The sequence below is a fragment of the Podarcis filfolensis genome, assembly GCF_964270895.1.
Source record: "Podarcis filfolensis genome assembly, chromosome: 7".
NCBI classification, from domain to species: domain Eukaryota; kingdom Metazoa; phylum Chordata; class Lepidosauria; order Squamata; family Lacertidae; genus Podarcis; species Podarcis filfolensis.
In genome coordinates, this window is record NC_139603.1 from 11,116,193 (window position 1) to 11,131,270 (window position 15,078).

Consider the following 15,078-nt stretch of genomic DNA (forward strand, 5'->3'; position numbering starts at 1 on the left):
AAAAATAACTACCAAACTTTTAGAAGACATCCGAAGGCAGCCCTGTTTAGGGAAGCTTTTAATGTTTAATAGGTTATTGTATTTTAGTGTTTTGTTGTTTTGTTTAGTGTTTTGTTCCCCAGGGTGGCTGGGGAAACCTAGCCAGATGGGTGGGGTATAAATAATAAATTATTATTATTATGAGTGGAGAGAAAGAGAAGTGGAGATGGGTGTGTGTTACAGATGTTTCTCTGTAAGGGAAGGGAAGTCTGCAAAGATGGGACTGGGACTGAGTTCTCGAGAAGCCATGCCCACTTTAGAAATGTGGCCTCTGACAGCTTCCTATTCAGGTAAGATTGCCCTTGGCTGAAAAAAGCTTTCCCATCCCTGCAGTGAGCCACAGTTGAGAGTTCTCACCATCTTTGTTGTTTGGTTCTAGAAACAAACTATGATCCCTAGCTTAACTGGGGATCATAGTTTGTTTTGTTCAAATTAGCAATGACCAGGAAGCCAAGAACATCCCTTGGCTTCATATTGTGGTTCGTTTCTCCCATGTGGGAAAGTGGGAAAGATTGGCGCATTCACAGTAAACCTTTTTTTCAGTCATGATCTTGTTGCACTGTAGAGTTTACTATTGGCAGAATTGGAGCTATGTTTTCACAGCTGCCAAAGTCCTATTATTAATTAATAGACATATATTTGAAACAGCCTTATAAAGAGTTTATGCATTTTAATTAAAGTTGCATTTATTTATAGATTTTTAAGAGCTGATTCTTTTTCAACTTACCACTTTAAAATTTGAGGGTGGCCTGTCATTTCTTCTATTCCATTTCCATGTCACATTGATTGCTTCCCCCCTCTACCAAAATCCTAACATTGCTATTTTCTCTTGACTTCGTTCTGCATCTCTGGTCTTAATACCACTGTTAAACTGTCTTGAAAACAGCACACAGTTACACATCCCTAGCACACATAATTTCAGGCTTACTGTTACCACCTTAAATTATAACTTAAAAAATAAGAAGCTCCTGAACAGGCACCTAGAACTCATTTGAATCCAATATTGATGAAAGGAACACTTCAGCTGAGTCCACGTCCAGATCTGGCCTCCTACTTTTTCTCTGTTAACCAGCTACAGTTGCATAGGAGAGCCATCATAATACACTTGTACAAAATCCGTCTATACTATAGGATAGAGCCATCCCCCTATCCTATAGTTACTGTGCTCAATTCTCTCTTGCCCTTTTTCCAGATAGCTACATTTGTTGGCAGCTTTCAGGAGTCTGCAACTGCTCCCACAACTGAAAGAGCACTAAGCAGTTGTAAGTTTAAGCTTTTTCATGGAGTATTAACATTCTGAATTAATTGTGCATTGTATTGGCAATCTTTTTCCCTAGCCCAGACAGCTTGTTAAAAGAGTTCATACAAGTAGAAATTCTTATTAGCATCTTGCATTTCTCCTGCTGCTTCAACTGTGAGCATATGTAAAGATTATGTTTTCTATAAGAGCTTTTAAATGGAGTTAACTGATTGCCATTAACTTGAATTAGCAACTGCACCTGAAACTGCAAGTCTGAATAGTGCAACCATTTGTGTCTGAATTCAGACTAAATAACAAATCTTTTTTAAAAAAAGGTTACCAGGGCTGTATTCAAAGTAGTGTTAAGCAGGTTGTTTTGTCAGTGCAAGGATTTATCCTTGTGCAACAGAAAAAAAACCTCTTCCTCTGGGCCCCCAAATTTGTTCTGGGTGTTTCCCCAACCCTCTGGAACAGCTTTGGGTATGGAATGGGGTATGCATGAGGGGTGGAGAAAAGGAGGGAAATCCCATTGCACTAGCTGTAATCCTTTTTCTAGCACAGCTGTTTAGCTCAATACTACCCAAAGTGAAATATTGAGCTGGAGGACTGAGACTGCATATGAATGACATTTTATTTAAGAATCAGTGAGAGTCTGAGTACTTCCTTTTTCTTTGTAGTCCACACACAATCTAGATCTAGTGCATATTTTTGCTCCTGAAAAGTGCATTTTGAAAAACTGGTTAGTTCATTCCAAAATAAAAGTTCATGGCCGATTGATTCTGCATTTCCCCACAGTGTGTCCATTTGAAAACAGATGAAGGTGGTTCCAGCAATGGGGAATGAAGAAGGGAACACCTTCCCTTCTTCATTCACCCAGGGCATATGCAGGGAGGAAAAGGCATTGATAACCTAATCAATGGAGGATTTTCAAATGGTTATCCGATAACCACACCCACCCACCCTTCTGGATGGCAGGAGTTAGAGTCAATCAAGATTGAAAGCAGCATGCTGAGGACGACCATGAACAATTCCATGACAAAAAGTATGCTTTGGTACTACAAAGGGATTGGTGTGTACACAGCCTGAGCCTTAGTGCACATGTATGAATTGCACCACGGTGGCCAAAATGGTGGCCTTCAGATGTTGGACTACGGCTTCCATAATCCCTGGCCCATGGCCATGTTGGCTGGGACTGGTGGGAGCCGGGAGCCCAAAAACATCTGGAGGTGATGTAAACCCTCAAATTCTAATGTTGAAGCATGTACTATGGAAATGCTGCTACTAACTTTTACTCAGTTTTACTCAAAAATAGTGAGGCCTTTTCCGTTAGTTAGAGATTCTATTTCTAACAATTCTGTAAGGGCCGCCACCCATTTTGCAGGTGGCAAAGTAAGGCTGAGAGTCTGCTGAGGCATGATTTTTCAAATTATTTGGCATGATTTTTCTTTTATTACCATGAGGAAATTAGCACAGGTCTCAGTTCAGGTAAACAGAAGCTTAAGGAGTTAGGGGCACGTTCAGAATGTCAGCAATACTGGGCACCTCAGTAATGAAATAGTTTTAATGCAGTTGTGAAGAATTATTATCAGAAGCCCTTTACCTGAGAAATAGGAGGGAAAAGATACCTTGAAAGGAAAATCTAGATTCATTTTATAGAAATGAAGTTATTGTCCACGGATTGCAGTAGGACTTTGCACTTAATGCAACCCTTTGAAGGGATATTATTTGTAAGGATCAGGTGCCTGGTTTCTGCAGGAACATTTTGGCTGCTTTTCCATTTCTAGTGACTCAATGGTGCTCAGAGAGCACCAGTGATATAAATTAGTAATGATAGAAAAGCAGTTTCCAAAGTGGTTGTTTGAATCTGCTCTACGGGGTTTTGTGGAGTTGGGCATGCCTATGTCTTGATTTTTGTACTTTAAATTACCTACAAAGTGTAGGAGTGTTCTGAAGTTATGTAGGCCTAAGAGTGTTTGGGGTTGGGTGATCAGACAACAGTAAGGATCTCCAGCAGAGCCCATCGCTGATCAATTCAAAAGGACATGAGCACATGATAAGGATGGGAAAATATCAGAAGTTCAAATCAGAAACGTCCCTAAGAACAAGGCAAGTAGAGACACTCCAAATGAATGCCTGACATTTTCACTTCTTTCATAATTTTGCATTATTGTACCCTGTCGCTATCTAGGTAGGACTCTAAAAAAGGGCTCCTGTTAGGAAAGAGGCAACCAAAGAGCACAGCTGTCCATAAAATACCTGAGTGTTGTCACAGCTAAAATGGCCGCTGTTTCTTTAATGCGAATAAAGCTGGGTCAGCATGACTCAACGGTCTGCACCAAGTTGTATATATAAGTGAGAAATGTTAGTTTGTGCTGTGGCTGGTGTTTGGGTTGGTTGGTGCTGGTGTGTATTCTTATTCAGTCGTGTTTTGCACAAAGTCTTTTAAGAATAAAACTCTGCAAGGATATTCTCGTGGACTCTTTTTGTGCCGACAAGGGTCCGAGGACCAGGCTGAGGAGACAAAGGGAGGTCAGAACCCTTTCCTTCTTTTTTTTGCTTTTTACAAACACTGACAAGTGTAATTAAAGCTGCTTAAACAGATAAACATGCAGCTCTCCTCCTTCTAGAATATGTAGATTTGTTTGGGTGCCATGAAGCCACTGATCATTAAAACTGTACCAGATGTTCTGCTATGGATTTTGTTTAATTGCTTGTATGAAACTTCTTCATAAACATTCTTGGATAAATTTAACTGACTGACATGTATTGCAGAATATTTCACTGGACTGCAAAATAAGACGAGGGAACTTTTTTTATACAGCTTACAGTAATTAAGTTGTTGTTGTTGCAGCTGGCTGACAGACTACATTATTACACAAACCATCAACCCATCATATAACAAATGACAAGTGGGGGAAAATGTTCTGAATGAGCAATAATGGCACTAGATGTTTGTCTTGTTCTGTCAGTCCAATTACAAGGGCTTGATGGTTTAATTGGTCTTCAGACTGTTAGCTCCCTAGCGTCTATAATTTTAGCCTGTGATAGATTTTTACCACTCTACATATTTCAGTGATGCTGGCAAAGCAGGCAGACCTTCTGCTGGAGATTATGTCTGATATGGTCTGATAAAAGCATTTCTAAGAATATATATACTGTGTCTATTTATTTATTTACTTACTTACTTACTTACTTACTTAGTCATTTTAGTTCATAATCTGTCCTGTTGCTAGTTCAGGATAGGAGAAGCTTAATGACCAGAGTTTTACAGCAGAGTTGGGAAACTGAACCCTCCTATGGCTGGCAAGGCAACAACAGATCTTTAAACTATTATTTCCACTTACCATAGACTCTCACAAATTACCATTAATGTAATCATATTTATAACTCTCAAGCATTCTATGTAGGCCTGCCACTGGTGATTATTTGGAAATTGCCTGTGATGGCAATGAGTGGCTAGGAGGAAACTGGATTCATTATCCAGTGTTTCAATTAGCTTCCTATAGCTTTCCAGGCATAACTCAAAAGTACTGCTTTAATCTACTTGGCACTAAATTGTATGAACATTACCTTCTGAACCCACCTTCTGCCATGATTAGCTTAAATTATCCTTCCGAGCAGGGATAGGGAATATGGATAGACCAAATCAACTTTCCATTAAATTTCGGTTAATATACTGCAAACAAAATTTTGCATAGCTTTCATTTCTAAGGAAAAGAAGTAACTGATCTGTATGTGTATTTGCCAACCATTCAGAGAGACATATTCAGGGAGCACCAGTGACTGTGTGGGAAGGAGAGGGTGAAACCCATTTTGTTAACTTCCTTATTTTAGGATTGAACCAAGCCATAGCATTTTATAGTTCTCGGTAGTGGCGCCTGCCCTGTGGAACACCCTCCCATCAGATGTCAAGGCAATAAGCAACTATTTTACTTTTAAAAGACATCTGAAGGCAGCCCTGTTTAGGGAACTTTTTATTGTTTAATGCTGTATTGTGTTTTTAATATTCAGTTGGGAGCCACCGAGTGGCTGGGGAAACCCAGCCAGATGGGCGAGGTGTAAATAATAAATTTGATGATGATGATGATGATGATGATGATGATGATGATGATAGCTTAGTGGTTATTTGACTCTGAGGAGTGTGTGTGATCTGTCCTGAAGCTTCAGAATATGAGAGTTAAAATAAAACAAGTAGAATTCACAGTGGTTTGAAAATAATACACTTTTGTATTGATATTTTTTATTCTTTTTTTTTGTAGGACATATTACTATTACACAGTATTTATTAAACTATTATCCTGGCCTTGATATTGAGAAAAGGAATGTCTTTGGATTTACTGCACTCATGAAGTCTGCAATGCAAGGCCGAAGTGAATGCATCAGAGCTTTAATGTTGGCAGGTATAGAAAAATCCTATGCTTCATTATCCTCATTCCCTTGAACTACTGTAAAGACTACTTCTAAATGAAGGACTGCAGTTCTTGATATTTACACTGTTGGCAGCCCTGCCTACTCTAATTACAGATTGGACAGAGAGGGAGAGAGAAATGCAAAACCATTGTTTCTTATTGTTGTTTTCCACCACTGAATTTTCTACAAATGGATCTCATTAAGTAAACTAAATTCATTAATTTATTTATAAACATGAATATTCTACCATATTTTGCAAAAGCAGTACCAAACACGATCTAGGACAGCTGAAATTTCCTTTCAGTGCCTGCAGGGTTTACATACTCAGTTTAAATGGAAGGCATAACCCAGTGAACTTGTAATAACCCTTGCAAAAACAAATTTGCATAGTACAGAACTTTCATAAAACACAATAGGAAAAGCAGACAAAACAGCTGAATTAAAAACAGAGAGTAACAATTGGAATACTAAAATTATATTAAAAGCACCCTGAAATAGAAAAAAAGAGAAGTCTTCAGCAATCAGCTGAAGCTTAAAAGAGAAGAGCCCTGGCATGTCTCTATAGAGAAGGTATTTCACAGTTTTGGTTCCACCACTAAAAAAGACTGTCTTGAGTGCCCATCTTCTGATGTTACATAAGGATGGAGCAGAGCCTCTGAAGTTGACTTTAAGTGGCAGCAGGCTCGCGTGTTTATTTTTTAAAAGTTCTATAGCACTCTTCCAACTGGGGGCTGCAGGGGGGCATACAACATAATTAAGACAGTGTTACTAAATATCAGCAATAACAATAAAAAACTAAAAACACACCTCTTGAAAATTTACAATTTTTATTCACAGGGTTATTTCAATAGTTCATGGAGACCAGAGTGTTTTTTGTGTATTTCAGGTTATCAGGAAACGGGTTAATAGCAAAGTGATGTGGAGATGGGCTATTACTTCTGCTCATTTTAGGGAAGCTGTCAGGATGGCAGCTACTGGCCAGACATTATATTTAGAAATAATTCATGGATTAAGGACTGCTCAGCAATTGCAAGAAATAATGGAGCTTGTAGAGTGCTAAAGAGGATGAAACATGGATTTATTGCCAAAAGGCTCAGGAGAAACAGAGCTAAGCTATTGCGGCCTTATTTTAAGAGAGTATCCCTAAGCCAGGGCAAACCATAGTGATTACTCATTGCTTTTAGCAAATATTACAGAACAGGAATTGATACGAGATACAAATATGTTCTTTTATTCAAATACCTGAAGGCTCCCATTTGTTAAATATGGTTTAACATATGGTAAAATGGTAAGATACACAATTTCAACCCATCTAAAGGCAATTGCACAAATATTCTCAGCTGCAAATTTCTCCTATGATAGTTAGGTTGCTGTGGACTCCTGCAGATGTTTGAAATATTTGTAAAACTTGAGCCTAACCCCACTTTTTTGGGGAGTCAGCCCCATTCATTCAATAAGATTTACTTCTGAGTAGGCTATTACGTGACCAATTTACTCATACTGAAATGAGTCGAAAAATGAAGCTATGAAACATCTATGTTAATATTGCTGTTTTAAAAAAGAAGGGCCCAAAAGTTCCTATAAACTTGGAGTTTTTCTGATGTTTTTGCTGGAAACCTCAGCTCAGATACTTCAAGCATATTTCATTTGCAGATAATATTGCAATATGTGTAGCTGTATTAATTTAATGGAATATTAATATTCCAAACTGACTGGGATGTCCAGGTTACTTATTCTGAAAAAAAAACCCGTTTGTAATATTAGATTTCTCTCTGGAAAATCAGGTCTAAGTGGAGATGGACACGTTTCTTACAAGCTGATTTTCAGACTCAATGTAATTCAGAATGATTGATAGAATGCCATGACACTTGGAAGGAGAACTTGAATATTCATGTGTGACCCAGGTAGCAAAGTACCTAACCTCATTTATGTTCATGTGGGATTAGTTTTAAAGAAGTCACTGCAATACTTCAGTAGTGTTTAAAGCAAATCTTGTGTCCCAAATAGATTTCCTGAGAAAGAACATACAGCAAAAATTTGACAAGCTATTAGAGAAGACTTATTTGTGGTCACTGTGCAGACAATCTTCAGTATTTTCTATCTACAGCTTTACTGGTAGAATTTCCCTATTTAGGCCGAGAGGATGCTGGAGTCAAGAGCTGAAAATACCATATTCCGTTCATTTCTTTTCTTAGCCCTACGACAACAATAACACAGAAAACATTATTTGAGCTCTGTATTTTTTCTACTATGCATTCCATTAGTATTATTTATTACTTGATTCAACCTTTGTGTTCCGTGGGATAAATGTTCATATTATCTTCAGAGTCTCTTTCAGTGATGGTACCCGCACACACTCCAAGGTATGCTTCAGTCACCCATCTGTGCGATTGGAGAGAGATCAAACAGGAAAGACAAGTTGCTTACCAGTAAATTGCGTTATTTGATTGGTCATCTGTGCAGTCACAGCTCATGTAGTTTCTTCACTGCTGGTGCCGTCAGTTCGTTGAAATCATCATGGCAAGGCTGAAGGAACTGAACAGGAGGCATCTGCCTCACCTGTTTCAGGCCAACCCTTCTCCCTGAAAGGAGGGGACAGGAATACTAACCCCCTGACTAACTCCTGAAAATGTTTTACACTCAAGTGTGACTGCACAGATGGCCACCATTACAGGTAAACAGCCTAATTTTGGTGCACTTGATCCTGAAATACAATCTTAAGAACAGCTGGGAATGTGCACACATGGAGTAGCAAAACTTCAATGCCTAGAGCAGGAAAAGCAGTCAACTACTTTGAGTTTGCCTGAGATAAAACAGCAGAAAATTACATGAGGAGGTATACATAATGCTATTTTTTGTTGTTAAATAAATATAAAACAAAAACACAGCCAACATTTTTTTATTTAGCAGAATATTAGAGTAGTGTGCCTTAATATTTGCCAGTATAAGGGCTAGAGATAAGGAGGGGTCAGCGAACCATATCTTCCTATCACCTTTCCTCCTTTTCCTGTCTGGCATTGGATGGTTTTAGATAGATACACCTTTCACTGACTCTTATTCTGGTCAGATGTAATCTCAAATTAACCTCTTAACCATTCATGAGATTAGCCTAAATCCACAGATTTGGGTTTCTGGCTGTGCCATCTGGTGTGCTGGAATTGTCAGCAAACACTATTCACATCTCTTCCATTTGTCCTTTCAATAGCTTTTGTTTGTTTTTTACTGGTACTTTTTTGTTGGCTGTTTAGTATGTATAATTTTGCTTTCATCTGCAGAATGAAAGGTCCATTGTAGACCTAACATTCTGAGTCTCCTGGCCATTCCCCCGTTCAGTCCGTTTTTGGAGCCGACTGTGGTGCACAGTTTACATGGCAGGCAGGGTGGGGGGGAGAAAGAGGAGCATATGAGCAAGACTCCCTTAGATACCATTCTTTTTCTGAACTGCAGTCCTTCCATTTATTGTATATCTATCTGTTGCAAACCCTACACCTGTAATTTGCTACATTTAGAGATACTCTGCTTTCAAATGCAAGTGCAAATGTAATATAAAATGATTTAAAACTGAATTTGTGTGGACAAATGTGACCACAGCCAAATTTCATCTGGCCCTCTGGGGTGGGTTTGATGTTATGTCAATCGCAGTTCCTTTGCAATAAGATCATCACAGAGGGAAACACTTCCCAGCAGACTTGTGTTCCTTGCAAATATAGAAATAATAATAATCATCCATGCATTTCGCAATAGCATGCATGCAGTTTTGGGGATGTAACTGCATTTTGAAGTTTGAGGTTTTAAATGGCTGTATGTGAAATTTTGCTGTTCAGCTATGCATTGACACTATTTGCATTCTTCCAGGATTACGGAGTTCCTTTTGCCTTTTACAGAGACAGAACAGATTAAAATGTAGTCTGTAATATAATTTAACAAATGTTGAAAACAAATGTTGAAAAATAAAAGGCTGAAGAAAAGTAAAGGAGAAACTTGAGTGGAGATACACTTATTTAATTATGATATAGTCGTACCTTGGTTCTTGAACGCCTTGTGACTCGAACGCCACAAACCCAGAAATGAGTGTTCTGGTTTGCGAACGTTTTTTGGAAGCCAAACGTCTGACGTGGCTTCCAATGGAGTGCAGGAAGCTGCTGCAGCCAATCGGAAGCTGCGCCTTGGTTTTCAAAAGTCAGATGGACTTCTGGAATGGATTCCATTTGAGACCCAGGTACGACTATCTGTATCTACAGGAAATAGCTTGGATCTGGCCATGCCCACTAATGTGGGGCCACAAACAGTTTTATGCAGAGTAATGTGGCCCTTAGTCTACAAAAGGTTACCACCCCTGCCATGGGCTGTAACAAAATAAGATAAATGGAAGTTTAAGTTTAATGTGAGAAGCGTGTGTATGGTAGAATCATGTTTTCCTAGGAATAAAACCTAGAAAAACCATTCATTCCCAATACACACTTCCACAACATTCTTTACTGGCGATTTGAATTAAACAAATATTTAAAATACCTCAGAGATTATCACAAAACTGCACTTCATTAAGACTTTTGAGATTGATACAGTGTTTTTTAAAACTCCAACTCAATGAGACAATGAAATGCAAGGCCAGGCAGCACTTATTACTTGTGTTGTGATGATGACACATGTTAAACATCACTCTAATTTCTGACAGTGTAGCTATGGGGGCATAACAATATCTGCTGGCTCTCACTACAATTCTGTACTGAGCAGTAAATATCTAAATAATTTGTGTAGCTAAAAAACCAAAGTAAAATTGGGTTGTTTTATCAAAATATTAACTGACAGTCAAAATAAGAGTTGTCAAGCAGCTAAGGTTTCAGAGTTTCCTAACGCAATATCTTACAAAATTCAGGATATGCTTAGCTTTACCTATATAATGTGGTCAGCTGCACTTTTAAAAAACCCCAATAATTAAAAAAAAACTAACTCTCTCTCTCTCTCTCCTTTGAGGGGCAAACATTTATGCCACAGACCCAGGCCGTGGATTCACATCTCAGGAATGGGCATGTTTCACAGGAAGAATAGAATCTGCCTATCTTATGCAAAGACTTATGGACAAGCCATGTGCTGAGCAATTTTGTGACCACTATGAGCTAGAATGGCCAAAGTTGAAAGAACTTCTTGCCAAGGCTGCAGAGCCAAAGACCTGTTTGCAAAAGATCTCGGAAGGTGTGAGGTCAATAATAGCTTCCAGAGGTTTCAAAGGCCCTGAAAATGATGGTGTCCTTGATCATATGGTTCGGGTGACGACAAGTCTAAGGAGCTCTTTTGTTGCCATAGCTTGTAGGACTGTGTGCCCTGGAAGTCCGCCTGGCATAGGGAAACGCAGGCCTGCTGTACAAGAGATCTTTAGGAAACAAAGAGCCAAGGAAATCAAATCTATGGATAGCAAAGACCATTTTAACAGCTATGAGAAGCTGTTTCAGAACTCCAGAGTTATGTTAGTCTCCAAAAAGAAGGAAAGGCGAGCCAGCCTCCAGCCTTTCAGTCTAAATGTACCTCAGGTTAGCATTGTGGTTCCAAGGAAATCAAGCTTGCTGCCACTACACTTGCTGAGAAGGAGCAGTGTGCGCCCAGGATTCGTCATCCCCAAAGTCCGAATCAACAAGGCACCTCCACCTACTTTCCAGCCAGAGAAAGTCAGGCGAAAAAGCAGTGCCGGTGATGGGGCTTACCTGCAGATTCCTAAGTGGAGGTATAAAGAGCTGAAGGAAGAAAGGAAGAAGGCAGAGGAAGAAGAAAAGAAAAAAGCAGAAGCAGCTCAGAAACAGAAGCAAGGGTCTCCAGTGAAAAGCAAGACTTGAACTGAGGCCGAGACTCATGATAGCACTACTGAGATCAATAGAAAAGTCAAGTTGCTGTATTGGGGCCAGCTGAATGACACAATTTAAAGGAGAAGAAATCATCTAGAGAGCGACTGATATGGTAAAGTGTATATACGTCAAGAAATGTAAGGAAAGATTTAGAGAATCTGTGAACAGGTTTAAAATATGGAAAAGGTAGTTTTCTTGGGGTGGAAAACAGATGTCCCACAAAAGGGGTAATGGGATTAAGCTCCAAGAAGGGCGAGCTAGTCTGGATATCAGACATTTTTCTATACATAAAAGAGTATTAAGCTACAGAGTATGTTTGCAAGGGAAACTAATATTAAAAATAGATTTCATAAGCGCTGGCTTGAGGATAAGTGAAAAGACAAGTCTACGGATTTTGTACAAGTGTATTATGATCTCCCCATCCCCCACACTAAAGTAAAGGGCTTTAGCTTGATGCTTGCTTTTAAGAAAATATGGACATTGCAATGAAATTTCAAAAAACAAAAAACCAAACATTGAAAGGATGTAAAAATCTCAGGGCATTTTGTAGAAAACCAACTTTATGAATAAAATGTTTGTAAAGCATTTCTTCTGAAAGTTATGTTAATGGAAACAAAATGGTATGAAATTATATATTTTGTATTGAATGAGATTTTACTGTTTATTTATAAAAAGTGTAAAAACTACTACGATTTGGGTTAATTTCACAAAATGCAACATTTCTGAGGATCCTCCCCAGTTATTTTTCAGGATTATGCTCAACTTTAGGTTCTCCCACTTCTGTATTCTGAAACAGATCTGCAGCAAAATTTGCAACGTGATGTGCTCCCTGTTCAGGATTCCAGCTGTCACGTTCCTCAGCCACACCATTTTTATTTATTTTTTAAACTCTCAACAGCCAGTCAGCATGCTGTGGCCACTGAACATTTGAGCATCTTTTGAATCCCTCCCGACTTCTTCCTAAATATGTTTTCTTCTTCTGCAGACCCCTATACCTGCTGATACATTCCCAGCTTGCGTGTGGGCAGTGCCATTTTTGCTTTATAAGAAGCTGCACTCGTTTCCTGAACATCAGAAATAGAGGGAATGGTGCTTCTTCCAAGAAGCTCAAGGCATTTTTAGTACATGCAAAAATTCTGTTGAACACCACCATTGAACTTAAAGTGCAAACATAACCATTCTGAGAAATAAACCCCACTGAGTTCAATGAATTTACTTGCTGGCAGGGTAGAGATTTGATTCAGTTCTCATTTAAAGCCAAATTTATCAAAACAAGAACTGGAATACAGCAATGCTTTGAAATTCACATAATATCTGAATCTGCAATGCAGTTTTCCAAGCAGTGCTTACAAAAATGCATGTACCGGTATATAATTTTGGCAAAAGTGTGCATAAAAAACACTAAAATGCGAAAGGATTTGCATGAGGTTTTTTTTAATGCAGACTGATGCAGAAATGTGGAGAACTGAATCTAAGATTTGAAAAACGAGAAACAGAATACCAAATTGAGAGACCGTTCCAGCGCTACTTCCTGGTCTATATGGGACAGGAGCTTTAGCTAACCATGCATGCTTCTAGTATGGAAGACCATCAACTACCATATTTTTTGCTCTATAACATGCACCCGACCATAACACGCACGTAGTTTTTAGAGGAGGAAAATCCGTAGGCATGCCACCCGTAAGCATTCCCTCCATAACACGCACAGACATTTCCCCTTACTTTTTAGGAGGAAAAAAGTGAGTGTTATGGTGCAAAAAATACGGTAAGTGAATGCATATACATTTTTGTCCATTTTTTAATCAGTTCTCTGCAAAACTAAATTGCTGATATGTATTAAGTTCTGCTATTACTAAAATTTATGGCATCCTAAAAAGATGTCGGTAATATTTTCAAATGACGCTCTCCCCTTTTTTGTAATTAGAGGGCAAGCTTTTAGATGCCCATGGCAAAACTGCCTATATGCATCTTTCTCTTATGCACCAACAGAGATGATATATTTTTTCTTCACAGCCAACACATTATATTTACATATCAAATCAGTCAGTTTCTTTAAAAAAATCAATTCTTACAAGCAAGTACATGAATTTGCACTTCGATTATCATCTAAAGGACAGGTTCAGCTGAAATGCACTATCACTCTCAGGGATGAATTTAAACAGTAATGTTCAAAGGGGGTAACCCATTTGTATGTGTATATGTTATATTTTCAATTATGTTAAACAATAAATTCTGTTTAAATTATGGCATGCCTTACCTCAGTTTGGTTTGGGACCAGCATGATCTTACGATCAGCTTCTAACACCATGAAATTGCCCCGCCCAGTTCCTAACTTTGCACATTCGACTAGGTCAGCTTCAACTTCAGCCGCCTTTATGGCCAGTGCTCCATTAGTGGAGATTTGTAGGGCAGCCACTTGGTTGTCTCCCTCCACTTTCACAAGACATTATTAGTTAGATCAAATGTTTTCAGCTGAAGCGGCTTTTAGCCGCACGGTATTACTTCAGGTCTTGTAATCAGTGCGCCAAGCAGTGTGGACCCAGCCAGTTGTTGGGAAGTTCTGTGGTATGTCCCAATCCTTCCCTAAGGATTAGGCCTTCCCTAAGATGGTCTGCGCCTGCCAACCTAGCAGTTCGAAAGCACCCCGGGTGCAAGTAGATAAATAGGGACTGCTTACCAGTGGGAAGGTAAACGGCATTTCCGTGTGCTGCGCTGGCTCGCCAGATGCAGCTTGTCACGCTGGCCACGTGACCCGGAAGTGTCTGCGGACAGCGCTGGCCCCCGGCCTCTTAAGTGAGATGGGCGCACAACCCTAGAGTCTGGCAAGACTGGCCCGTACGGGCAGGGGTACCTTTACCTTTACCTTTTAAGATGGTCTGCAGTCACACTGATTTCTATTTTTTAGAGGGGGTTCTCTCTCTTCTGTTTTTTAATTGGTTTATGAGCTGGGAGGGAGGCAGGCTGATATTCCATTTTCAGGTGCTTCGGTGTATGGTTTAGGGAAGTTTTTAATGTTTAATGCTGTTTTGTGTTTTTAAGATTTGGTTGGGAGCTGCCCAGATGGGCGGGGTGTAAATGATTTATTATTATTATTATTATTATTATTATTATTATTATTATTACTACTACTACTACTACTATTATGCTGTTTGGTGAGTCCAAAAAAACTGAGCAAGTGCCTGCCTTCCACAAGTCTTTGCTCCTGCCTGCGGTCATGTGAGAGGACTCACCCAGTCCGCTGTCCCCAGCATCCCACTCCTAAATCTAGACTTCAGGTAAGCCAATCGTTCTTTTCAAAACTGTTAAGATGCATGAAGAGAGAGAGACCATTTTCTAAAATGCGTTACCTGTATTTTTGCACAACACAATAAATCTGATTCTTACTGAAAACTTCAGGCAGAGCTTATAAAACTTAGGCATTCTATTGATATCAAAGGGATCTTTATGTGCTTGCTCTCCAGTTGAAAGCCATAGTACCCAAAAGCAAATGAACTGAAGAGCTCTGCCAGATGATGTCAGAGGCCCATCTAATCTCCAGCATCTTATTTTTAC

At 39.2% G+C, this 15,078-nt stretch overlaps 1 protein-coding gene across 4 annotated transcripts in view; it reads left to right on the top strand.

Moving 5' to 3' along the window:
- The window catches only part of ANKRD33B (ankyrin repeat domain 33B), a gene marked incomplete at its 5' end in the record, with an annotated part of 34,841 nt that extends 22,829 nt beyond the window's left edge, over nt 1–12,012 (top strand). The window contains 2 exons of one of the 4 annotated variants that reach the window (XM_083624702.1): nt 5,539–5,679; nt 10,685–12,012. In XM_083624702.1, the coding sequence (XP_083480828.1) occupies nt 5,539–5,679; nt 10,685–11,517 (974 nt within the window). In that variant the 3' untranslated portion in view covers nt 11,518–12,012. Of the gene's footprint in view, nt 1–5,538; nt 5,680–10,663 lie in introns of all 4 variants that reach the window. The other 3 variants (XM_083624701.1, XM_083624703.1, XM_083624704.1) reach the window with 3 other exon arrangements.
- Between the last annotated feature and the right edge of the window lie 3,066 nt (nt 12,013–15,078).